Source organism: Emys orbicularis, chromosome 10 (genome assembly GCF_028017835.1).
Source record: "Emys orbicularis isolate rEmyOrb1 chromosome 10, rEmyOrb1.hap1, whole genome shotgun sequence".
In the NCBI taxonomy this organism is placed as follows: domain Eukaryota; kingdom Metazoa; phylum Chordata; order Testudines; family Emydidae; genus Emys; species Emys orbicularis.
Window position 1 is genome coordinate 55,461,562 of NC_088692.1, and position 25,533 is coordinate 55,487,094.

Genomic DNA, 25,533 nt, shown 5'->3' on the forward strand with positions numbered 1-25,533 from the left:
CACTGAGCCTCAAATTTTGTTTCCTTCTTTGATTGTCTCTTTAGATAATGAAGTTTATGCTTGGGGTAACAATTCCATGGGACAGTGCGGTCAGGGAAATTCCACTGGTCCCATTACTAAACCAAAGAAAGTAAGTGGTTTAGACGGAATAGCAATTCAGCAGATTTCAGCTGGCACTTCTCATAGCCTTGCCTGGACAGCCCTTCCAAGGGACAGGTAAAATACTACATTCTATAAAAATACACTGTGTGTTAAAATTCTTCATTTTGCTTGTTAACAGGATTGTACATTACAGTATTGTAATAGTTCTGTTTATAATGCTTTAAAGATTTTCTGTTTTGGGTTTTTTTAATCATTGTGGTTTATGTTTAACAGTTATAACAGATAGGGACACTGTCAATTCAAAAATATTTTCTCCGAAGGCTTTGTACCTACTATTGGACAAAGAACATTTAAGGGTACTAAAACTGAAAAGTTGAAAAATAATTGTTTTTCAAGTTTGTTTATTTTGTGGATATGACAGCACTTCGAGTCAGTTACACTGTTTCCCTGTATAATCTGTTAGCAAGGAAAAAATTGTCTAGGTCGTGTGTAAACAAACCCCAGGGATAGACACCCTTCAGTTTGAGAGGCTTTTTTTAGTTTAACGTAATTGGGAATTGGTTTAAGTTAACTGAAATAAGCCATTCTAACATCAAAATAAGTATGTCCATGTAGGTGTTTGCTCTGGTTGACCTAAATCAGTTTAAAAATTGTTTTAGCCCTTGTCCATGCTTGAAGCTGAAGCATTTTAATGGAGAAGACCCTGATAAAAAGCAATATAGAATCAGAGGAACTCTTAACAAGGATTTTTTAAGGATTTCAGAATTTTTTTTCAAAACGTTCTGTTTTAAAGGGAGCTATAATAGAAAATGGAATTGTCAAAAATTAGTTAATTTCAAATATCAAATGACTGCATCCCTTCAAACTCTGCCAGTATTATGTCAAAATTTCTGTAGTGAATTAGTAACTTTCATGATGCCAAACTAGCTTTGAGAATGTTTTACAGCTCCTCTAAGAATCAGCTGCAAAAAAAATCCCATGTCCCTATATTTAAGGTACCCATAAAAGCACATCTTTTGTTTTAGTTGCTCAGTGTTTGATTCAGAGAGACATTTACAGAAAAGAGAGAAACTAGCTACAAGCATCAGGAAGATTTTCTGCCCCAATCAGATTATAACTATTTTGTTAGGTCAAGCTGTGAGCCAGAACCTTAGAGTCATAGAATTTTAGGCCAGAAGGAACCACCATATCATCTAGTGTGACCTCCTGTATATCACAGGCCACCAACACTACTCAGAATCCACACACTGAACCCAACAACCAAACTTAGACTGAAGTATTACAGCCCACAGGAGACTAAACTGTTATGTGCCACAGGCAGAGAATACGAGGGGCTGAGGTGCACCAATGTGCGAAGTCCCTGCAATGGCAGAGAATTAAGTGAGAGAAACCCAGACAATCCCAGCAAGTGTCCCTGCTGTCAAGGAATGCAATGATAGTGTCCTTGACATGACAACCATATTAACTTACTGTATTTGTTAATTTATTATACAGATAGTTGCATGTTTTACATGTGCATTTATTTCAGTGTACTTCATGCATTTCTTATGTTTGATTCCAGACAAGTTGTTGCATGGCACAGACCTTACTGTGTAGACCTTGAAGAAAGTACCTTCTCCCATCTCCGGTCCTTTCTTGAGCGGTACTGTGATAAAATTAACAGCGAGATTCCCCCTCTTCCTTTCCCTTCATCAAGGTATCTATATAGGATATACATGTTTAGTTTTGTTTGTTTGAATAGTGGTGTATGGTTTTGTTTTTAATAGTAAAGATTTGGGTTTCTTGGATTAAACAGCCTTTGCATTTCAGGTATATTTTGATTTGCAATACAATATTTTTTTCATTGCCAAAAATCAAACTACTCTTCTTTGAGTGATTGCACATGTGCATTCCGCTCTTGGTGTGCGTACATCCCAAGGACTGTTGTCAAATTTTTTTCCCCTTGGTGGTACCCATCGAGGCAGCTTGTGTGCTTTCTGCAGCAGCAAGCCACTACATACATTTATACAGGGAGGAGCCACCCCAGCTCCCCTCAGTTCCTTCTTACTGCCTGTGATAGTTGTTTTAATCTGTTGGCCTTGCTTTAACAAGTGCTCTCGGCTGTTTTTTCTTGTATGTAATTACATATTTGTATAGTTTTTAGGGTTAGTTAGTATTTGTTGAGTTAATTTATTCTCAGTTTGTCAAGTTTGGGGTTCCATTATCGGTACCAAGGAATGCATTGGGCACTGGGATTCAAGCCCTGTCTGGAGTGCTATAAGCCCATGCCTGTGAGCAACCCGCACTCTAGTTTGAAGTGCTAGGATGAGTCTTATATTAGGGATCAGTGCCAGATTTGCAAGGACTTGAAGCTTAAGAAAGATGGAGAGGCAAGGCTGACGTTTTTTGATGGAGGCTGCTCTGAGACCACCTTCAGCGCCGCCTTGGTCAGAGATGGTACTGAGAACTTCAGCATCTGTGAGACGTGCACCTCTGATGCTGACTGAGTCCTGGCACTGCTCTCCATCACCAGTGCTGAGGAAAGAGTAGAAGGCTTCCAAGGACACTGCTGGGAGAGACAGATCTTTGTTCCCTCAGTCTTCCAAGAAAGGGAACAGAGTGTTGAATAGAGTGCAGTTAAAATCAAAGCACTCCTCAACTCATCCATCAGCTGGGTTCGGCACTGTTGATTGTGGTGCTGGGCTAGGCACCATCAAGTCTAGGGTCCAAAGCAGCATCTTCATCAGATCTGGCATTATCTATATATCTTGTGCACCAGTCAGAGACTGTCCCAGTACCATCTGCACCCTCAAGCTGCAAAAGGGTTGCTGAGCTTATTGATGCCGGTCTCCCCAGTGCAGGAGATCACTCCTTCTGCTTGACTTCAGCTTCCTCAGTGTAGTGCCCAGCATCAAGTCAGCCTCCTGCATTCTGGAGCTCTTATTCTTTGGTACTGTAGAGATGTAAGCCAGCAATAATGTCTTGTGTTCGCTTTTCCCCAGACTCCTGGCACCAGTTCCCAGTGCTGACTGGATTGGTCAGGAGAAAGCAACTCTTCTGACTTGGAGGTTGGCTCTTATGTTTCCCAGGTGCAAAGTGTGTCTTGTCACTCTTCTCCTAGACCTTACCACCTGGGGTACTTGCAAGACCCTGAGACTGGTGCTGACATGGACATGTGGCCTGTCAGACATTGGGGTCCAGCGCCCTTTCACTGGTCTTTCTGGAACTTGTGGGTCGGGGATTCCTTCCCCTTCCAAATCCTCCCTATGTCAGTCACATTCAGTTTCCTCGGGTAGACGTGGGAAATCAACTCATCGATCCCCTCCTGATCCTGGTACTGGGTCTGGTACTGAGCAGGAAGAAGGTGTTATGGACCATCTGACAGGACAGCTAACAAAGGAGGCACAGCCTCAACCTGTGCTAGCTTCATCCTCCTCTCCAGATGAAGCAGTTTCCTTGGGGGTGTTTTTGCCCCTTCCTGATGACGGTGAGGCTCACCAGGAGCTCTTAAAAAAGGGGGCCTTTGGCCGTAGATATTCAGTGGAGGCAGTTAGGGAATCTTCTCACTGCCTCATTGATGCCTCCATCTCAGGTGGCTCTGCCAATTAATGAAGCAATTTTAGAACCTAACAAGGCTCTCTGACAAACTCTCCTCCCTCCCACAGCAAAGCTAGTGGAGCGTAGGTATTGTGCCTACCCAGGGTTTTGAGCATTTTTATTCCCACGCCCCTCCAAGGTGACTGGTTGTCTCGGCTGCCAACGAGAGGGAGTGCTAGGGGAATCAGGCGTCTACTCCTAAGTCAAGGGATGCAAAAAAGCTGGACGTGTTGAGAAAAAAATATTCTATGGCAGGGTTATAGGTTAGAATCACCAGCCAACAGGCTTTATTAGGGTGATATGAATAAGATCTGTGATGTTGTTCTAAAAATTTAAGAACAAGTTGCCTGAGGAGACTAAGCAGAAGTTCCTTTCGCTGGTAGATAAAGGGAAGTTGATGGGAAGAACTTTACTCCAGGCCGATTTGGATGCAGCTGACTCAGCTACTAGGACCGTGGCTTCTGCCATCACTATCATCCTGACTGCTAGGAGTTCGTGTATTTCCTTACCTGGATGACTGGCAAGTAAGAGCCCGGTCCAGATCTCAGGTTCTTTCCAGCATAGCCAGTATTCAATCCACTTTTGATGTACTGGGGCTACTAATCAATGCATAGAAATCTGTCCTGCCATCTGTACAAAGAAAAGAATTCATTGCGGCAGTCCTGGACTCTACAAAGCCAGGGCTTTCCTACCATAGTGGAGGTTCCAAGCTATGTGTCTTATTGCTCTAGGTCTAAAGGTGCATCCTATCATCAAAGTTTGGAACTGCCTCAAACTTCTAGGTCACATGGCAGCATGGACTTACAAGATACAGCATGCCAGACTGCATCTCAGACATTTACAGGGTTGGATAGCTTCAGTGTATTCACCAGCCTGTCATCATGCAGGCATGGTGGTTCAAGTACTCCCATGGGTCTTATCCTCCGTGGACTGGTGGATAGATTCTGCTGATGTTTGTGAGAGAGTTCCCTTTGCCCCTCCACAAGAGACTCTCACCCTAGTCACAGACACTTTGAATCTACGTTGGGGAGCTCACTTAAGTTGCCTTCAGAGTCGGGGCGTTGGTCTCCCCGGGATCTGACTCCATATAAATGTTAGGGAGCTCAGTGCCATCCGCCTAGCTTGCATGGCATTCCTTCCACACATCAGGGGGTGGAACTTATTGGTGCTCATGGACAACACAGCAACTATGATTTATGTAAACAAACAAGGAGGGGCCTGATCCACAAAGTTATGCCGGGAAGCAATCCTCCTATGGAACTTTTGCATCATCAGTTCCATCAACCTGAAAGTGCCTTACCTTCCAGGAGTTCAAAAGACTCTGGCAGACCACCTGAACAGGTTGTTCACAGGCCACCACAAGTCATCTCTCTGATTGGACATTTCCAGATCCATATTCCAGCGGTGGGGAACTCCCAAAGTGGACATATTTGCAACAAGATAAAACAAAAAGTGTCATATTTTTTTTGTTCCCGAGGGGGCCTCACCCCTTATTCACTGACAGATGCTTTCACCCTAGCCTGATTGAGAGGACTGCTGTGCCTTCCCTCCAGTTCCGCTCCTGCCCAAAGTCTTATCCAAAGTTAAGCAAGATTCTGCTCACTTTGTTCTAATAGCCCCGGCGTAGCCCCATCAGCATTGGTTTTCAACCCTATTAGCGCTATCAGTCAGACCTCAACTGTTGTTCCTGAGAGAGGTGTATCTTATCTCCCAGCACAACGGTCTCTTTCTTCATCCCAGGCTTCAAGCTCTCTAGCTGATTGCGTTGATTCTTTGTGGCTGACAACTTTGGAACAGGGGGATACAGGAAGGGGGATACAGGAAGTCCTACTGAATAGCAGCAAGCCTTCACTAGGTCTGCTTACTTTGCTAAATGGAAGAGATTTTATATCTGGTCCCTACAGAGAGGCATTCCTCCAGCTCAAGCTCCGATTAGCCATGTCTTGGACTATCTTTTGTTCTTAAAGGATTGGCTCTTAGTTTGATTAGAGTCCATCTGGGAGTGCTATCAGCTTTCTACCTGTGGATAACGGATCAATTTTTTTCAAACCCCATTTCCATCATGTTTCTGAAGGATTTGTTCATATTATACCCATAGGTTTGTTATCATATTTCACAGTTGAGCTTAAGTTTAGTACTAGCAAAGTTGATATCCCCCACCTCATGTATAAGATCCTGTTTCCCCATGGGACCTAAACTTGGTATTGCCAAAGCTGATTTACAGGCAAGATTAACAACAACATTTCGTTTTGCAGAGAACATCACAATTTCCTGAAGTTGTGCCTGAAGTTGCTTTCTAATCATCTTGCTCTTGCATTAGCTGGAGGAGTAGCTACTAGCATTCTTGGAAGGCAGGCAGGCCCACTTCGGAATTTGCTGTTTAGGTTGATGGACTCCTCTGTCCCAGATGAAATACAGGAAGTAAGTAATTTTATTTAATTCACATCCAATTCTCTTAGATGTATGGTTATGATCAGAAAAGATATTCTGTAAAAATGGCACCTTAGTACTAGCAATACTTGATTTACTGATAAAAATCCAGTTTTGAGTTGTAAATTGAGCCAGTTTGATAAACAGTTATTGATGGTGAATAGATATCTGAACCCCAGTATAACTTCAGTCGGCTTTTTTATCATACTTATATATATTAGGGCTGTTGATTAATCACAGTTAACTCACACGATTAACTCAAAAAAATTAAACGCGATTAATCACAGTTTTAATTGCACTGTTAAACAATAGAATACCAACTGAAATTTATTAAATATTTTTGGATGTTATTCTACATTTTCAAATATATTGATTTCAATTACAACACAGCATACAAAGTAGACAGTGCTCACTTTATATTGTAATTTTTTATTACAAATATTTGCGCTGTAAAAAATGGCAAACAAAAGAAATAGTATTTTTCAGTTCACCTCATACAAGAACTGTAGTGCAGTCTCTTTATCGTGAAAATGCAATTACAAATGTAGATTTTTTTTTTTTGGTTACATAATTGCACTCGAAACAAAACAATGTAAAACTTCAGAGCCTACAAGTCCACTCAGTTCTACTTCCTGTTCAGCCAATTGCTAAGGCCTGGTCTACACTACGAGTTTAGGTCGACTTTAGCTGCGTTAAGTCGACTTAAGCCTGGACACGTTTACACGACGAAGCCCTTTCTTTCGACTTAAAGGGCCCTTTAAACCGGTTTCTTTACACCACCTCGACGAGGGGATTAGCGATAAAATCGGCCTTATGGGGGTCGGAATTGGGTAGTGAGGACGGAATTCGACATTAGTGGCCTCCGGGAGCTATCCCACAGTGCTTCATTGTGACCGCTCTGGACAGCACTCTCATCTCAGATGCACTGGCCAGGTAGACAGGAAAAGCCCCGCGAACGTTTGAATTTCATTTCCTGTTTGCTCAGCGTGGAGAGCACAGGTGACCATGCAGAGCTCATCAGCACAGGTAACCGTGATGGAGTCCCAGTCCCAGTCTCAGGATCGCAAAAGAGCTCCAGCCTGGACCGAACGGGAGGTACGGGATCTGATCGCCATCTGGGGAGATGAAGCAGTGCTGGCCGAACTCCGAAACAGTAAAAGAAATGGCAAAACATTAGAAAAGATCTCCAAGGCCATGAAGGACAGAGGCCATAACAGGGACGCACAGCAGTGCCGCGTGAAAATTAAGGAGCTAAGGCAAGCCTACCACAAAGCCAGAGACGCAAACGGAAGGTCCGGGGCTGAGCCGCAAACATGCCGCTACTACGAGGAGCTGCATGCCATTCTAGGGGGTGCAGCCACCAGTAGCCCAAGCGTGTGCTATGAGTCCCTCACTGGAGACAGGGAAGCGGGTTCGGCGGACGAGGAAGATGAGGATGGAGAGAACATCATAGATAGCTCACAGCAGCAAGGAAGCGGAGAAACCAGTTTCCCCAACAGCCAGGATATGTTTGTCACCCTGGACCTGGTACCAGTAACCCCCGAACTCACCCAAGACCCTGTGGGCACACAGGGGACCTCTGGTGAGTGTACCTTTGTAAATATTACACATGGTTTAAAAACAAGCGTGTTTAATGATTAATGATTAATTTGCCCTGGCAATCGCGGCCAGTACAGCTACTGGAAAAGTCTGTTAACGTGTATGGGGATGGAGCGGAAATCCTCCAGGGACATCTCCAGAAAGCTCTCCTTCATGTACTCCCAAAGCCTTTGCAAAAGGTTTCTGGGGAGGGCTGCCTTATCCCGTCCGCCATGGTAGGACACTTTACCACGCCAGGCCAGTAGCACGTAGTCTGGAATCATTGCATAACAAAGCATGGCAGCGTATGGTCCCGGTGTTTGCTGGCATGCAGACAACATCCATTCCTTATCGCTCTTTGTTATCCTCAGGAGAGTGATATCATTCACGGTCACCTGGTTGAAATGGGGCGATTTTATTAAGGGGACATTCAGAGGTGCCCCTTCCTGCTCTGCTGAACAGAAATATTCCCCGCTGCTAACCACGCGGTGGGGGGGAGGGGTGAAGTGACCATCCCAGAGAATTGGGTGTGTGGGGGAGGGGAGTTAGTTGGGTTTGTGCTGCATGTTAAACCTGAAACCGCAGCCCCTCCTTTTACATTGCAAACCCATTTTAAATGGCCAACCCAACGGGTGCTTGGTATGGTTAATGAGAGCAGTACTGTTTTAAACCATCCCCACTTGTTAACAAGGTTAAAAAAGCCCAAAGACTGTGTCTTACCATGGCTGCCTGCAAGCTGAAATCTGTGGCCTGGCACTGCGTGAGTGATCTCTCACACCAAACCGGCAGTCCCTCAATATAAGAGGAAAAATGCGACCTTGTAACGAAAGCACATGTGCTGTGTGATGTGAACAGCAAAATCTAACGTGAAAGAGTGTACCCATTGTTCTCCAAAATGTATCTTTTTTAAACAACTCTCCCTTCTCCTCCACCAGCTGCAAATGTTTCACCTTCACAGAGGCTAGTGAATATTCGAAGAAGGAAGCGAAGGACACGTGACGAAATGTTCACTGAACTACAGACTGCCTCCCACGCTGACAGAGCACAGCAGAATGCGTGGAGGCAGTCAATGACTGATTTTAAAAAAGCCCAATATGAGCGAGAGGAGAGGTGGCGGGCTGAAGAGGAGAAGTCGCGGGCTGAAGAGCAGAGGTTGCGTGCTGAAACGCGGGCTGAAGAGCAGAAGTGGCGTCAACTTGTACTCATAAAGCAAGAGTCGATGCTCCGGCTGCTGGAGCATCAAAGTGATATGCTCCTGCGTATGGTTGAGCTGCAGGAAAGGCAGCAGGAGCAGAGACCGCCGCTACAGCCCCTCTGTAACCAACAGCAGGAGCAGAGACCGCCGCTACAGCCCCTCTGTAACCAACAGCAGGAGCAGAGACCGCCGCTACAGCCCCTCTGTAACCACCAGCCCTCCTCCCCAAGTCCCATTGCCTCCTCACCCAGACGCCCAAGAACACGGTGGGGGGGCCTCCGGCCACCCAATCACTCCACCCTAGATGATTTCCACAGCAATAAGTTTTAAAGTTTTAAAGTTTTAAAGTGCAGTGTGTCCTTTTCCTTCCCTCCTCCCCCACCTATCCCGGGCTACCTTTGCAATTATCCCCCTAGTTGTGTGCTGCTTCCCTCCTCCCCCACCCATCCCGGGCTACCTTTGCAATTATCCCCCTAGTTGTGTGCTCAATTAATAAAGAATGCATGAATGTGAAGTAACAATGACTTTATTGCCTCTGCAAGTGGTGCTTGAAGAGGGGAGGGTAGGGGAGGTTGGGGTGCTTGGTTTACAGGGTAGTAGAGTTAACCGGGTGCGTGGGGGGGGCTGCGATTTCATCAAGGAGAAACAAACAGAAGTTTCACACCAAATCCTGCCCAGTCACAAAACTAGTTTTCAAAGCCTCTCTGATGCGCACCGCGCCCTGCTGTGCTGCTCTAACCGACCTGGTGTCTGGCTGCGCGTAATCAGCGGCCAGGCGATTTGCCTCTACCTCCCACCCCGCCATAAATGTCTCCCCCTTACTCTCACAGATATTGTGGAGCGCACAGCAAGTAGCAATAACAATGGGGATATTCTTTTCGCTGAGGTCACAGCGAGTCAGTAAGCTGCGCCAGCGCGCTTTTAAACGCCCAAATGCACATTCCACCACCATTCGGCACTTGCTCAGCCTGTAGTTGAACAGGTCCTGACTCCTGTCCAGGCTGCCTGTGTATGGCTTCATGAGCCATGGCATTAAGGGGTAGGCTGGGTCCCCAAGGATCACGATAGGCATTTCAACATCCCCAATGGTTATTTTCTGGTCCGGGAAGAAAGTCCCTTCCTCCAGCTTTCGAAACAGAAGAGAGTGCCTGAAGACGCGAGCATCATGTACCCTTCCCGGCCAGCCCACGTTGATGTCGGTGAAACGTCCCTTGTGATCCACCAGGGCTTGCAGCAGCATTGAAAAGTACCCCTTGCGGTTTATGTACTCGGTGGCTTGGTGCGCCGGTGCCAAGATAGGGATATGGGTTCCGTCTATCGCCCCACCACAGTTTGGGAATCCCATTGCAGCAAAGCCATCCACTATGTCCTGCACGTTTGCCAGAGTCACTACCCTTGATATCACCAGGCCTCTCATTGCCCTGGCAACTTGGATCACAGCAGCCCCCACAGTAGATTTGCCCACTCCAAATTGATTCCCGACTGACCGGTAGCTGTCTGGCGTTGCAAGCTTCCACAGGGCTATTGCCACTCGCTTCTCAACTGTGAGGGCTGCTCTCATCTTGGTATTCTGGCGCTTCAGGGCAGGGGAAAGCAAGTCACAAAGTTCCATGAAAGTGCCCTTAAGCATGCGAAAGTTTCGCAGCCACTGGGAATCGTCCCAGACCTGCAACACGATGCGGTCCCACCAGTCTGTGCTTGTTTCCCGGGCCCAGAATCGGCGTTCCATGGCATGAACCTGCCCCAGTAACACCATGATTTCCACATTGCTGGGGCTTGTGCCTTGTGAGAGGTCCATGTCAATTTCCTCATCACTATCGTCGCCGCGCTGCAATCGCCTCCTCCTCCTCAGCTGGTCCTCCTGGTTTTGCTTTGGCATGTCCAGGCTCTGCATATACTCCAGGACAATGTGCGTGGTGTTCATAGTGCTCATAATTGCCGCGGTGATCTGAGCGGGCTCCATGATCCCAGCGCTAGCTATGGCGTCTGGTCTGAAAAAAGGCGCGAAACTAGTATCTAAAGACCAGGGGAAGAAGGGAGGGAGGGAGGGAGGGGCGGGCAACTGACGACATGGCGTACAGGTACAGGGAATTAAAATCAAGAAAGGTGGCTGTGCATCAGGGAGAAATACAAACAACTGTCACACAGAATGCCCCCCCCCCCCCAGAGATTGAACTCCTAAGCCTGGGTTTAGCGGGCCGTTGATTTGACGGAGGGAGGGGGGAAGGAAATGAATAAAACACAAATCTATTTTTTACATCTTAAGACGACAGTGCAGCATGACTGATAGCCCTCGGCATTTTCTGGGTGCTTGGGAGCCAATACTTGGCAGCAAATAGTATACTACGACTGGTAACCATCATTGTCCAACGAGGACGGTTAAAGGCAAGGGGTTGCTGCTGTGTAGCAATGTAGCCCCACGTGTGCCAGCCACATGTCTGCCAGCACCCAGATCGCCCTCGGCCTTTTCTGGGTGCTTAGCAGACAATACTTGGCAGCAAATAGTATACTACGACTGGTAACCATCATTGTCCAACGAGGACGGTTAAAGGCAAGGGGTTGCTGCTGTACAGTAGCCAGAAGGCTCAGTAAAGGCGCTCAGGCTACAATAGTCTATGAGCATTTCAGGCAACCTCTAAATTTACTTGCTTTCAGACCTGAGGAAAGCTCTTCTTTCAGATCTGCTGAGCACCCAGATTGCCCTCGGCCTCTTCTGGATGCTCAGCAGACAATACTGACAGGACGGTTACCAGTCGTAATAAACTATTTACTGCCAAAAGGCAAGGGGCTGGTGCAATGCAGCCCTACGGCTGCCAGCCCCACAGCTACCAGCATCCCGAGCGCCGATGAAGGCTACTACTCATGCTGCACCGTCTACCGCCAAAAGGCAGTAATCTGCTGCTGCTGTTTAGCAATGCAGTCACACGTTTTCCGGCACCCGGAAGACATATGGTGACGGTGAGCTGAGCTGAGCGGGCTCCATGCTTGGCGTGGTATGTTGTCTGCACAGGTAACCCAGGTAAAAAGGCGCGAATCTATTGTCTGCCGTTGCTGTGACGGCGGGGGAGGTGCGTGACGCAATGTACCCAGAACCCCTCGCGGCACTGCTTTGCATCATTCGGGCATTGCGATCTCAACCCATAATTCCAATGGGCGCCGGAGACTCCGGGAACTGTGGGATAGGTACCCATAGGCACCCATAGTGCAATGCGCCGGAAGTCGACGCTAGCCTCGGTACTGTGGACGCGGTCCGCCGACTTCATGCACTTAGAGCATTTTATGTGGGGACACACACAGTCGGCTGCATAAAACCGGCTTCTATAAATCCGGCTTCTATAAATCCGACCTAATTTTGTAGTGTAGACAAGCCCTAAGACAAACAAGTTTGTTTACATTTACAGGCGATAATGCTGCCCTCTTCTTATTTACAATTTCACTTGAAAGTGAGAACAGGCATTCGCATGGCACTTTTGTAGCTGGCGTTGCAAGGTATTTACGTGCCAGATACGCTAAACATTCGTATGGCCCTTCATGCTTCGGCCACCATTCCAGAGGAGGTGCTTCCCTGCTGATGATGCTCGTTAAAAAATAATGCATTAATAAAATTTGTGGCTGAACTCCTTGGGGAAGAATTGTATGTCTCCTACTCTGTTTTACCTGCATTCTGCCATATATTTCATGTTATAGCAATCTCGGATGATGACCCAGCACATGTTCGTTTTAAGAACACTTTCACTGCAGTTTTGACAAAATGCAAAGACGATACCAACATGAGATTTCTAAAGATAGATGCAGCACACGACCCAAGGTTTAAGAATCTGAAGCGCCTTCTAAAATCTGAGAGGGACGAGGTGTGGAACATGCTTTCAGAAATCTTAAAAGACCAACATTTCGATGCGGAAACTACAAAACCTGAACTACCAAAAAAGAAACTCAGCCTTCTGCTGGTGGCATCTGACTCAGATGATGAGAATGAACATGCGTCAGTCTGCACTGCTTTCGATGGTTATCGAGCAGAACCTGTTATCACCATGAAGCATGGTGGTTGAAGCATGAAGGGACATATGAATCTTTAGTGTATCTGGCACATAAATATCTTGCAACACTGGCTACAACAGTGCCATGCGAGTGCCTGTTCTCACTTTCAGGTGATTATTGTAAACAAGAAGTGAGCAACATTATTTCCTGCAAATGTTAACAAACTTGTTTGTCTGAGCAATTGGCTGAACAAGAAGTAGGACTGAGTGGACTTTTAGGTTCTAAAGTTTTACATTGTTTTATTTTTTAATGCAGTTATTTTTTGTACATAATTCTACATTTGTAAGTTCAACTTTCATGATAAAGAGATTGCACTACAGTACTTGTATGAGGTGAATTGAAAAATATATATATCTATTTTTTTACAGTGCAAATATTTGTCATAAAAAATAAATATAAAGTGAGCACTTTACACTTTGTATTCTGTGTTGTAATTGAAATTAATATATTTGAAAATGTAGTAAACATCCAAAAATATTTAAAATAAATGGTATTCTATTGTTGTTGTTTAATAGTGTGATTAATCGCGATTAATTTTTTAAAATCGCTTGACAGCCCTACTTTTAATAGATAGTTATCTTAGTGTTAGGCCCTAGTCCTGAAATGAGCTGTGGTTGTGTTGAGCCCTGTACAGAGGTCATTTAAGGATGTGGTCCTTAAATGGGGAAGGAAACTTCATAGTTGAAGGTCCTTCATTGAGAAATCATCCTCTCTGGCACCCTTAATAATTAGGCTAAGGTGCTGTTACCTTGCATGACTCTGCTGATCTCAGCTGCCATATTATCATTTATTTTATTTATTTATAGGTGTAACATTCTAATAGAATATACAAAAAGCTGCCTAATTTTTGTTCCAGGTGCATATGATAACATAAAAAAAAAAAATCTAACTACAGCTAACCCACCAGCATCCGCTAATAAAAAGTCTCATTCCCCATAAAATCATATCCATCTCCCCAAATGCCCAAGAAAATAGATAGACCTTGCACTTTGCCCTGAAAATAGAGATCTGGGTTATTCTGGTTCAAAGGTGGGAATAAGTTCCAAAGCTGAGGGCCCTTCAGAGTGCTCAATCTCCAATCCTCTCTTAAATCAAAAGGATTCAGATTGAGCACCGCAAATGGTTGCAAATAGTGGCAGTATGGCACTGGGGAGAGAGGCTGGCTCTCCTGTCCTTTGTAAGTAGGTCCAAGCTATTTAGGGCTTTATAGATCAAAACTCTTTTAAAAAAGATAATTGTATTATTACTACATTCTCCCTGGAAATCAATAGGCAACCAGTGTTGAGCAGGGACAGTATCATGTGCTTCTGGTGAGAGACTGATTACCAACCATGGCATAACTGTGTGTTTTAGCTTAAAATTAGAGCTGTCAAGCGATAATTTTTTGTGTGATTAATCTTGAGATTAAAAATATTAATTGCGATTAAACAATAATAGAATACCATTTATTTAAATATTTTTGGATGTTTTCTACATTTTCAAATATATTGATTTCAATTACAACACAGAATACAAAGTGTACAGTGCTCACTTTATATTTATTTTTGATTACTGGTATTTGCATTGTAAAAAAACAAAAGAAATAGTATTTTTCAATTCATCTCATACAAGTACTGTAGTGCAATCTCTTTATCATGAAAGTTGAACTTACAAATGTAGAATTATGTACAAAAAATAACTGCATTAAAAAATAAAACAATGTAAAACTTTAGAACCTAAAAGTCCACTCAGTCCTACTTCTTGTTCAGACAATTGTTTACATTTGCAGGAGATAATGCTGCCCACTTCTGGTTTACATTGTTACCTGAAAGTGAGACCAGGCGTTCTCATGGCAGTGTTGTAACTGACGTTGCAATATATTTATGTGCCAGATGCGTTAAAGATTCATATGTCCCTTCATGCTTCAACCACCATTCCAGGGACATACATCCGTGCTAATGACAGGTTCTGCTCAATAACAATCCAAAGCAGTGCGAACCGACGTATGTTCATTTTCATTGTCTGAGTCAGATGCCATCAGCAGAATGTTGATTTTCTTTTTTGATGGTTCGAGTTCTGTAGTGTCTGCATCGGAGAGTTGCTCTTTTAAGACTTCTGAAAGCATGCTCCACACCTCGTCCCTCTCAGATTTTAGAAGGCGCTTCAGATTCTTAAACCTTGGGTCGAGTGCTGTAGCTATCTTTAGAAATCTCACATTGGTACCTTCTTTGCGTTTTGTCAGATCTGCTGTGAAAGTGTTCTTAAAATGAACAACATTTGCTGGGTCATCATCCGAGACTGCTATAATATGAAATCTACGGCTGAATGCAGGTAAAACAGAGCAGGGGACATACAATTCTCCCCCAAGAAGTTCAATCACAAATTTAATTAATGCGTTATATTTTTAACGAGCATCATCAGCAGGAAAGCATGTCCTCTGGAATGGTGGCCGAAGCATGAAGGGCCATACAAATGTTTAGCATATCTGGCACATAAATACCTTCCAATGCCAGCTACAAAAGTGCCATGAAAATGCCTGTTCTCACTCTCTGGTGACATTGTAAATAAGAAGAGGGCAGCATTATCGCCTGTAAATGTAAACAAACTTGTTTGTCTTAGCGATTGGCTGAACAAGACGCAGGACTGTGTGGATTTGTAGGCTCTGAAGTTTTACATTGTTTTGTTTCGAGTGCAATTATGTAACAAAAAAAATCTACATTTGTAAGTTGCACTTTCACGATAAAGAGACTGCACTACAGTACTTGTATGAGGTGAGTTGAAAAATACTATTTATGTTAGCAGTTTTAGAGTGCAAATATTTGTAATAAAAATCATATACACTTCGATTTCAGTTACAACACAGAATACAATTGTGGCGGGGTGAAGACTCACTGGCGCGGCGCCTCCTGCTGGCCGTTCAGGGAATTAGCTTTTCGAGCGCTGAGCGCCCTCTGCAGGCCGGTGTCTTGCCTGCCGCTAGCCCCCGTGTCCCTCCCGGACCCCGGTGCCCCTCTATGTCAGGGTTTTACCCTGGCAGTAACCCACACTCTGTGTATCCCCACCCAGGGGAACCCCCAACCCTCTATCCCCAATGCCTCAGTGGCTACTGCCAGTCACCATCTAGCCCCCGCTACCTGGGATGGACTGCAGTCTATAAACCACTCATCATCGGCAAGGGGGGTTGGACCATCTGCCTCTGCCTATCTCTGGGCTGCCTCTTTGCAGCCCCAGTATCCCTTTGTGAGCCCTTAACTAGGCCTGCAGCCTGTGGCTTTGCTAGGCTGGAGCTCCCCAGCTCCCTCTGCCCTTCCTCAGCACTGCTCCACTTCAGGTATCCTGCTTGTCTCCCAGGCAGCCAGGTCCTCCTCTCTCAAAAGGCTAGAGAGAGAGTCCTCCTCAGCCTCTGGCCCTCAGCCCTCTTATAGGGCCAGCTGTGGCCTGATTGGGGCATGGCCCCCAGCTGTGGCTGCTTCTCCAATCAGCCCAGCTTGGCTGCTTTTAACTCTTTTTTTTTTTTTTTCCAGCCACAGCCCTCTCCAGGGCTGCTTTCAACCCCTGTTCTGCGGGAGTGGGGCAGTCACCCCACTACACAATATATATGAAAATGTAGAAAAATATCCAAAATATTTAATAAATTGCAATTGGTATTCTATTGTTTAACAGTGTGATTAAAACTGCGATTAATCGACAGCCCTACTTAAAATTAAAATGGTCCTATTATTGTGTAATTTTTTGAATTTGTCAAGACACTGGTTCTATAGTTGTACTAGTCTGAAAAAGTGAGGTGGTTTGAATTTTCAGCACTAGCTCATTTTGCAAAATCTTTCATTTACTGAAGTTAGAATCTTTTTGAACAAAAAATAATATGGAAACAAATCATTCTTGAGTTACTTGTTAAATTTTGAGACTAAAGTACTTATAGGGTGGAATTTTAGTCCCGCTCTAGGTGCAGTTTTCAATGCAGCCTTACTATAGAGTGGCGCCGTGTAAACTGGTAAAAATAAAGTCTTTGCTCTAAAGAGCTTAAAAAGACACAAGTGAAAGATGCAGTATGTTAGGATGTGTGTATTTTGTCCTACTTCTAAACACATAAAACTGCTCTTCCAGCCTCTCTTTAGCAGGGACTACCAATCATACCAAATTGTGTTAATATTTGTGGTGGCTTACTGATGTATTTAAAAAGAACTAGGAAGAAATTAAGTAATTCGCTATTACTTGTGATCAGTTTGGGCTCAATCAGGGTTTGAACACACCCCCCTAGAAAGTAAGAAAAGCTAGTGCACTAACCTAATTTACAGTAAAATTAAACTGCTGTATGTGTGTGTACGTGTATGCTTGTTTTTGGTATCGAATTACATACAGCCGTATTCTGCTCTCTCATAGCTAAAGTTCCGCTCTAATGGTTTATCCCAGTGTAACTGAACAGAACTTAACTCTTAGAATTTATCTTCAGAAAGCTACTGCCGCAATCAGCGGATTAATTCCAGAGCCCTATATGAGCAGTAGAAGTTGAATTGTCATCTCCCATAGCACAAGATCACCATATTACTGCAGTGTTAGAATGAACATTATTCTAAATTAAATTATTTAGATATGTTAGATATCTTTGATTTAAATCATAGTAATTTAAAAAAAAAATGCCATTATGTTGATACAAAAATATTTCAAAATATAAAGTGTTGTCTCCCCCTCTCCTTTTATGTTAGGTTGTAATTGAGACGCTGTCAGTAGGTGCAACTATGCTACTACCTCCATTGCGAGAAAGAATGGAATTGCTGCATTCTCTTCTACCCCAAGGCCCTGATAGATGGGAGAGCTTATCAAAGGGGCAGGTAAGGCCTTGTAAAACTGTATGTCACCCTTTGAAAGTAATTATGTGAACACCTATATTAGAAGATACACCTGGAGCAGTTTGAAGGTCAATTACTGTTGAGAGCCAGTCTAATTAAACAAATCTGAATAATGTAAACTTAAAAATCTTATGTTTGCCGGTGCCTTAAGTTTTTTTTCAAAAATAAGGAAAAGTGCTGGAATTAGATCTTGTGGTTCTGTACTAATAATCAGAATACTTGTAAAACACTTTTTATACATAGATTTTACAGCACTTTCCAAAAGTGGATAAGTATTACTGTCCCTGTTTTTACAAATGTGAGCAACTGAGATTAACACAGAAAGGTTGGATTATTTGCCTAGTGTCATACAGCAAGTCAACTGTAGAATCAGGAACAGAATAAAAATGGTAACTCCCTACCCGGTGCGTAGTCCATGAGCCTAGATCACAGCTGTCCAGTGTGTGTGGATGGCTATCCATCCCCAAAATGTTTATAACCCAAACCCCAGTGGTAAAGAGCCTGTACGTTCATTAGTGAAATGAGTGAGCATGGGCTACAGTGGTATCTTGGAGTAGAATGTGCTTCAGGCCAGGTTCTCTGCATACCTTTCCTTTGTTGCTTGTGGGAAAGGAGAAAAGCAGTCCTGGTGAGTCACTGCTGGGCAGAGGAGTTACACTTAGCAGTGCTTCATTTGAGGAGTGGTGAATATCCTGTTGAGACATTCCTCTTGCCCACCCCATCATAGAGTGGGAAGAGAAGAAGTTAATGACAGACATTTCATTTGTTTCATTATTTATTTATTTATTTATTTATTTATTACTAGTGCCTAAGAGCCTTAGTCATGGACCAGGACCCCATTGTGTTAGGCACGCTACAGACACAGAACAAAAAGACCTTTCCCTGATTAGAAAGGGATGGGAGCTGTGGGTCTTCAGCATTTGAGCCTTAGGTTTAAAATAACATTGGGCAGCTGTCATTTGGATCCATTCACATAGGATAATCCTGGCCTTTAAACTTGCGTACAATGGAGTATATAATGTACTAGAATGATGTCAGAATTATGAGTACGAATTCTAACAAAACTGGAAGATTGTTTCTCAAAGTATAGTACATTAGGGTCAGCATAAACTAAGAACCCTGGTATCTTCATAGATTTATAGATTATAAGGCCAGAAGGGGCCATTGTGACATCTAGCCTGACCTCTTGTATAATAGTTAGTAGACTTGAGCTTTCGCTTCTCCTTATGATTTAACTTATCCCCTGTTAATTGATACGGATTACAGTGCATACTGACAAGCTGTGTGAAGCACCTCAGAACAAGGGCTTTGGGTTAGGTTTAAAGGATTTCATAAGTACATCCAACAAAAGTATACAACAAAAGTAGTATACTTTTGTTAATTCAACTCTCACCTTTAGGTCAAAGGAATTAAAACTCAAGTATGAGATTTGTCAAAAGATATATAGAAGCATAGTATAAGTTAAGATATTGTACAGTCAGATGAGTGAAGCTTGGCTGGGTTAAATATAGGCAGTTTAATGGGCAGTTTTGGCTTTCAAAATGCTGCACTGAGACAAGTGAATAATCTGTGACAAGGTGGATGTTACAGACAGAATAAACTAAAATGGTGGGCATACTTATTTATTAATGCATTAAGAATCGTACAAAACTCTGTAAAATCCATTTCCAACACGCTGAGATGACACCAAGGGTATATAACAATGTAACTGTTGTTTATGCCCAGAAATTGTCTGACACTGATTATGCAGTTAGCAAAAGTAGTGTGGTCTACGGACTAAAAGAAGATTATTACATTCTAACTTGTATGACATGAGCAGTATACCAAAATGTTGTTGTGAAAAATGTTTAAAAACAAAATTCTTCTTTTCTTTATCCATTCTGACTTTTACTAAACCCTTGTGTACCGAGAGAGAAACCACAATACAAAGTTGGAAAAGGTTGACCATAGGCTATGGTGACTTAAAGTTGCTTTTTTCACCTTCTTCCATGAAATTGTGTGCTCTCTTCTGTGGTTTGTAGTCATTCACTTAAAGCTCTCTAGACCTTACAATTACCATAGTGTAATAAATAATACGAATTTACTGATTTTTTTTTTTCTGCTCAAGCTTCATTTACACTGTCGTTTTGCTAAGTCATTATGAAGAGCATTGGGAATTCGTTAGCCACAGTTTCTGAAGACTGAGTTGGAGAGGACTTTTTAGTTTGGCATCTGTTCTGTCCCCCGAATGACGGGACTATTGAGTTAATTCTCTCTCCTAGGTATCTTTAGACCAGGGGTGGGCAAACTATGGCCCACGGGCCACATCCGGCCCTCCAGCCGGTTTAATCTGGCCCTCGAGCTCCTGTTGGGGAGCAGGGTCTGGGGCTTGCCCTGCTCCCACGCTCCAGCCAGGGAGCAGGGTCGGAGGCTGCTCCATGCATGTGTGCCAAGGCTCCCGGAAGCAGCATGTCTCCCCTCCGGCTCCTATGTTTAGGGGAAGCCAGGGGGCTTCGCATGCTGCCCCTACCCCAAGCGCCACCCCCACAGCTCCCATTGGCCAGGAACTGCGGCTAATGGGAGCTGCAGGGGCGGCACCTGTGGGCGGGGCAGTGTGTAGAGCCGCCTGGCCGCACCTCCGCATAGGAGCTGGAGGGGGGACATGCTGCTGCTTCCAGGAGCTGCTTGAGGTAAGTGCCGCCCGGAGCCTGCACCCCTGACCTCCTCCCGTGCCCAAACTCCCTGCCCCAGCCCAGAGCCCCCTCCTGCACCCTGAATTCCTCATTTCTGGCCCCATCCCAGAGTCCGCACGCCCAACCAGAGCCCTCACCCCCTCCTATACCCCAACCCCAATTTCGTGAGCATTCATGGCCCACCATACAATTTCCATACCCTGATGTGGCCCTCAGGCCAAAAAGTTTGCCCATCCCTGCTTTAGACTGTCGTCTAGTCCAATATATATATCTAGTGCCTCTCTTTGAAAATCTGCAGTGAAAACTAGTCATCAAACTTTTTTGCAGGTGGTTACATTACCCAAGTGTTTTAATAGTTAAAGCATTAGGAAAAAATTTCTAACTTTTAAAGTTCATTACTTTGTTGTCTAACAAGAACAATTGTTCCTATCTAATTATTTCCTTTAGAGAATGCAATTGGATATTATTCTGACGAGTTTGCAAGATCATACCCATGTAGCCTCACTACTTGGTTATAGTTCACCATCTGATGCAACAGAAGTTTCTTCACTATGTGTTGGCTATGGAAACCTCTCTGATCAAACATATGGTGTCCAGAGCAGCCATCCAGATACTCATCTAGCTGAAATTTTAATGAAGACTCTGCTAAGAAATTTAGGATTTTACACGGTATGTTTAGGGCTTGTCTTTAATTTTTTTATAGTAATAATCAAGTTATTTTTAAAAAATTCTCTTCAGTTTGGGTAAAATAATTATATGTTTCTCCTTTAATGTTTGTTCAAGAGACCTGCAACAGGAACCTGCAACCAGCTTCATTTCCCCCCTAAAAAGGACTAAAACTAATTTACTATCCCTAATACTAAGGGTCCAATATTATTGTTGTAATACTTATTGTTGTATTTGACTTTTGTTTATATATAGTTGCTCCCAGATGCAGGATGGTGCCCCAGGCAGATGAAAAGGGCTCATAAATCCTCCCTCCAGGTTTGTTTGAGCCAGTGGGCTTCCGCTGCACTCTTCTATGCAGCCTATCAGCTGAGAAGCTCCTCTCCCCAAACCCACCAGGAGGCTGAGCACCCACAGGGAGGTGGAGGAGAAGAGATGGGCAATCCTTGAAAGGTTCTCGGAGTTCTTTCCCCTGCTGGCTCAGACAAAGCCTTCCTACGTCTGAGGCTATGGGGTGGACAGGTGTTTTTAAGGGCCTTCTCTAAAGGGCTTGTCTAGATAGAGAGTTAGTGCATGCCAAGATGGGGTGTAAATCTATAGTGAATGAGGGTGCTGTGCACTAACTGTCCATGTGGACCCTACTACCACATGGACAATTAGTGCACGGAATGCTAGCATTATAGATTTACACCCCAGCTTGCTGTGCACTATCTGTCCGTCTAAGACAAGCCCAGAGCAGTTTAGATTCAAGGTGAATCCCTACCAAACTTTGTATCTGAAACTCTGCTAATTTTTTTTTCTTTCTGAATTCTTATGTGAAAATTGAACTGGTATTTTTCTTCCCTTCCACTCCAGATTAGACAGTGAAAAATACTAATCATGTTAACATGTTCTTCTAAACCTTTGTGTCAGTAGTCAGCCCATAACAAATTTTAAAGGGCCAGTTGCATATCTCTGGATATTGTGGTTCATGGGGAAATTTTCAAAGGCACAAAGATGAGTGTGGTGTCCAGCTCCCATTAATGCCTGTCTGTCCCTTTGTGCTTTTGAAAATCTCCTCCTTAGAATAGAAATACTTGACTGTATAACAGCAATCACAGTGACTGCTATAAAAATCTCAATGATTGTGATTTCAGATTGTGTCCAAATTTATGTAGACTGGGATTTTCAAAGGAACCTAAGAGAGTAAGGAGCCCAGTTCTCATTGACTTTCTTGGGGTCCTTTGTAAATCCCAGCCATAAATGTTAGGAGGTGAAAGAGTTTCCTTTTAAGATACCAAGAGTATTGTAATATTTGAAAATGGACAATATGTGATTATTTCTTTTGTCTAACTAGGATCAAGCCTTCGGAGAGTTGGAAAAGAATAGTGATAAGTTTTTACTTGGGACATCATCATCCGAAAACAGCCAACCTGCTCATCTTCATGAGTTGTTGTGTTCACTGCAGAAACAGTTGCTGGCTTATTGTCATATCAACAGTGTTAGTGAGGTACATGGGGTTTTTAGTCATATCTTCTGGAAATGTAACATTACTCCTCTTCAGTTTGTGAGCATCTACATAGGATAAGATTCGAATAATGTGTATTTGAAAGTTACAATCTAATACATGATGAAATCTTCTAAAATACATTTGTATTGTTTTGTTATAAGTAGTTTCTCTTGTTTCCAGAATTCTAGCAGTGTGGCACTGCTACACAAACACCTCCAGCTTTTACTGCCTCATGCTACAGATATCTATTCACGTTCTGCAACTCTTCTTAAGGAAAGTTCTTGGAATGGCAGTGTTGGGGAAAAACTAAGAGGTATATATTGCTAAAAAGGTCAAGTTTAAAGAGGTACCACAAACTTGAAATATACTAATTAAAAAAGAGTTTAAAGTAACTTCAGGTACCACAACTGTTTCTGAGTTCCCTTGACAATTTTTGTTTACTTAGATTCCAATACATTTAAAATGTTTTTCTGTCCCTTGTTGCTGTGTGGGGCAAAACCCGACCAAACGGGAAATTGACGAATTGCACAGATGCAGCAGTCAAACTGATGGTACATTTGATAGCACATTGTACTTAAAGTAAAAATGTAGATAAAATTAAGGAGAATATTTAAATCTCTAACCGCTTTTAGTTATGCTTGTTGTAGTGGTAACAATAGTTGACCAAAGTTCATTAAAATATTTTAGTTAAGTATGATTTTTTAAGGTGATGTATATTAAACAAAAAACCCAACACAGGTACATTTTGAAAACTTTACAAATTAGGTTCTGTATGCATCGTAGTCTCATGAACACTTGTTAATAAAATATGCTTGAGACAGACATTTTTAAGGTGATTTTCATAGGATATTTTACAATTTCACAGTATGAAATCATATAGAATAATTAAACTTTTAAGGACAATTGGGATGTTTTTCTTGCCAAAACTATTTAAATATAAAAGGACAGTATTTAATTATTTAATATTTTAAGACCTTTTTGGTTGCTGAATTTAAAAAGCAATGTAATTTGTTTAACATAAACACACATCCCCTCCCTTTTCTTCCTTGTAGATGTAGTTTATGTATCTGCAGCTGGCAGTATGCTGTGCCAGATTGTTAACTCATTGTTGTTACTGCCCGTGTCAGTGGCCCGGCCTTTATTGAGTTATCTGCTAGATCTGTTGCCACCTCTTGATCGCCTTAATAGATTGTTACCCGCTGCTGCCCTATTAGAAGATCAGGAATTACAGTGGCCGCTTCATGGTAAGTAACATTTTTCATCTGAAAAAGAAGAAAATAGCAAGTTAAAATTAGAATAGGTAAATATGTTCTATAAATTGGAAACTGTTTATTTTGTGTCCCTTTAATCTCAAAATGTCTCAGTACCCCTCCCCTCTAACCTTTAAAATTTATTAACGTACCTTGCTGTAAACTAAGTATTTTGCACTACAAACAAATTACTTGATCCGGCGTGTCTATAATTCCTTTTGACTTCAGTGAGAGTTTCAGGTGCACAAGGAATGTAGGATTAGGGCCAAAATACCCAGTCTGTAATGCATGAAAATGTTTTGCTTTTGTTGTAAAATGTTATTCCTCCTGTGCCGTTATATAGTATACTATCCAGACTTTCCAGTATTATTAATGCTTTCTGGTATGGAGTCTGATAAAATTAACTTTAATAGACAATATTACCTACTAACTTTTTTCTGAACAAATACTGTCAAATATTTATGCTCCTTCCAAAATAGAAAATGGAGGGGAAAATGGCAGGGGTTTTGGGAAGGGGAGTTGTTATAGTTATTTGCAAGCCATTGAATTATTTCCTAATCAGATTATATATGACAATGTTTGCTGCTTTTTGGAGAAATGCTATTTGCAACACGTGACAAAGGTTTTACTATAGCAATTTTTTAAATAAATCATGAGTGAGTGGAATATGGGACAAAGTTGTTAGAAGCAGTGGAATCGTATTTTTTAATCAGTTCAACAGACAACTTTATGGAAGGAAATTCAGCCATGTATGGAGTGAAGATGATGATGACATATGGGTACAATATATATATATTTTTAAAATTGTCCCAAAACACACAAAATGTCGTCACAATAAACACCCCAAAGTTATTTTCAGAGGAATAAAATGGCTAAGAGGCAAAAGGAGTTTTCTGGCTACTTTGAAATTAGTTACAAAATTGGAAGACCATTATGAAAGTAATAGATTACTAGTGGAACTAAAAAAGGCTTTTGTACCTGCTCTCACCAGACTCGAACCCAAAAATTCTAAAGTGCATAAATGGAAAGATGATAGTAAAGCTGCAGTATTTTCAACCATCTTTTTTATACAAGGAAGGTTGGGGGGAAAGTAAGTAATTGGACATATCCAAGGAGAATGATAAGATCTAAAATATTTACCTCCCAAAAAGTTACCTGAGGATCTACAGCAATATACATATGTTCTTTGGTAGGATTTTGCCAAGGCAATACATTCTGTCAGATTATTGAGTTTTGTATTAGTCTGTTTTTCAGAATAAAAAATTAAATCTATTTTGACTAATTATTTATAATGCTTTAGGTGGAACTGAACTAATTGATCCTGCTGGAGTGCCCTTACCACAGCCTGCCCAATCTTGGGTATGGCTTGTTGATCTAGAGAGAACTGTAGCTCTGCTTATTGGACGCTGTCTTGGTGGAATGCTTCAGGGATCCCACGTGTCCCCAGAGGAACAGGATACAGCCTATTGGTTGAAAACACCACTGTTCAGTGATGGAGTGGAAATGGACATTCCTCATTTAGGTAGTTTGCTAAATTGCTAAATGTAAAATTACTATATGTAGGTTTTTATAATTTTTCATTTCTGTTGTTTAACGTTGCCACATTTTCAAGCCTGGGTATTGTCATCCTCACAAACTTTTGGAGATGCTGGAGGAGTAGGAGATCTAGATCTTTAATTTCCAGCCTTCATGAACTTAAGTATGCACA

General features: G+C 42.7%; 1 protein-coding gene across 1 annotated transcript in view; it reads left to right on the top strand.

The window, feature by feature from the left end:
• The window catches only part of HERC1 (HECT and RLD domain containing E3 ubiquitin protein ligase family member 1), a 210,280-nt gene that overhangs the window by 62,859 nt on the left and 121,888 nt on the right, over positions 1 to 25,533 (top strand). Inside the window, exons 10-18 of the mRNA XM_065411752.1 lie at positions 45 to 216; positions 1,664 to 1,798; positions 5,934 to 6,099; positions 17,605 to 17,730; positions 20,868 to 21,089; positions 22,423 to 22,575; positions 22,756 to 22,888; positions 23,628 to 23,819; positions 25,126 to 25,347. Of these exons, the coding sequence (XP_065267824.1) occupies positions 45 to 216; positions 1,664 to 1,798; positions 5,934 to 6,099; positions 17,605 to 17,730; positions 20,868 to 21,089; positions 22,423 to 22,575; positions 22,756 to 22,888; positions 23,628 to 23,819; positions 25,126 to 25,347 (1,521 nt within the window). The remainder of the gene's footprint in view (positions 1 to 44; positions 217 to 1,663; positions 1,799 to 5,933; positions 6,100 to 17,604; positions 17,731 to 20,867; positions 21,090 to 22,422; positions 22,576 to 22,755; positions 22,889 to 23,627; positions 23,820 to 25,125; positions 25,348 to 25,533) is intronic.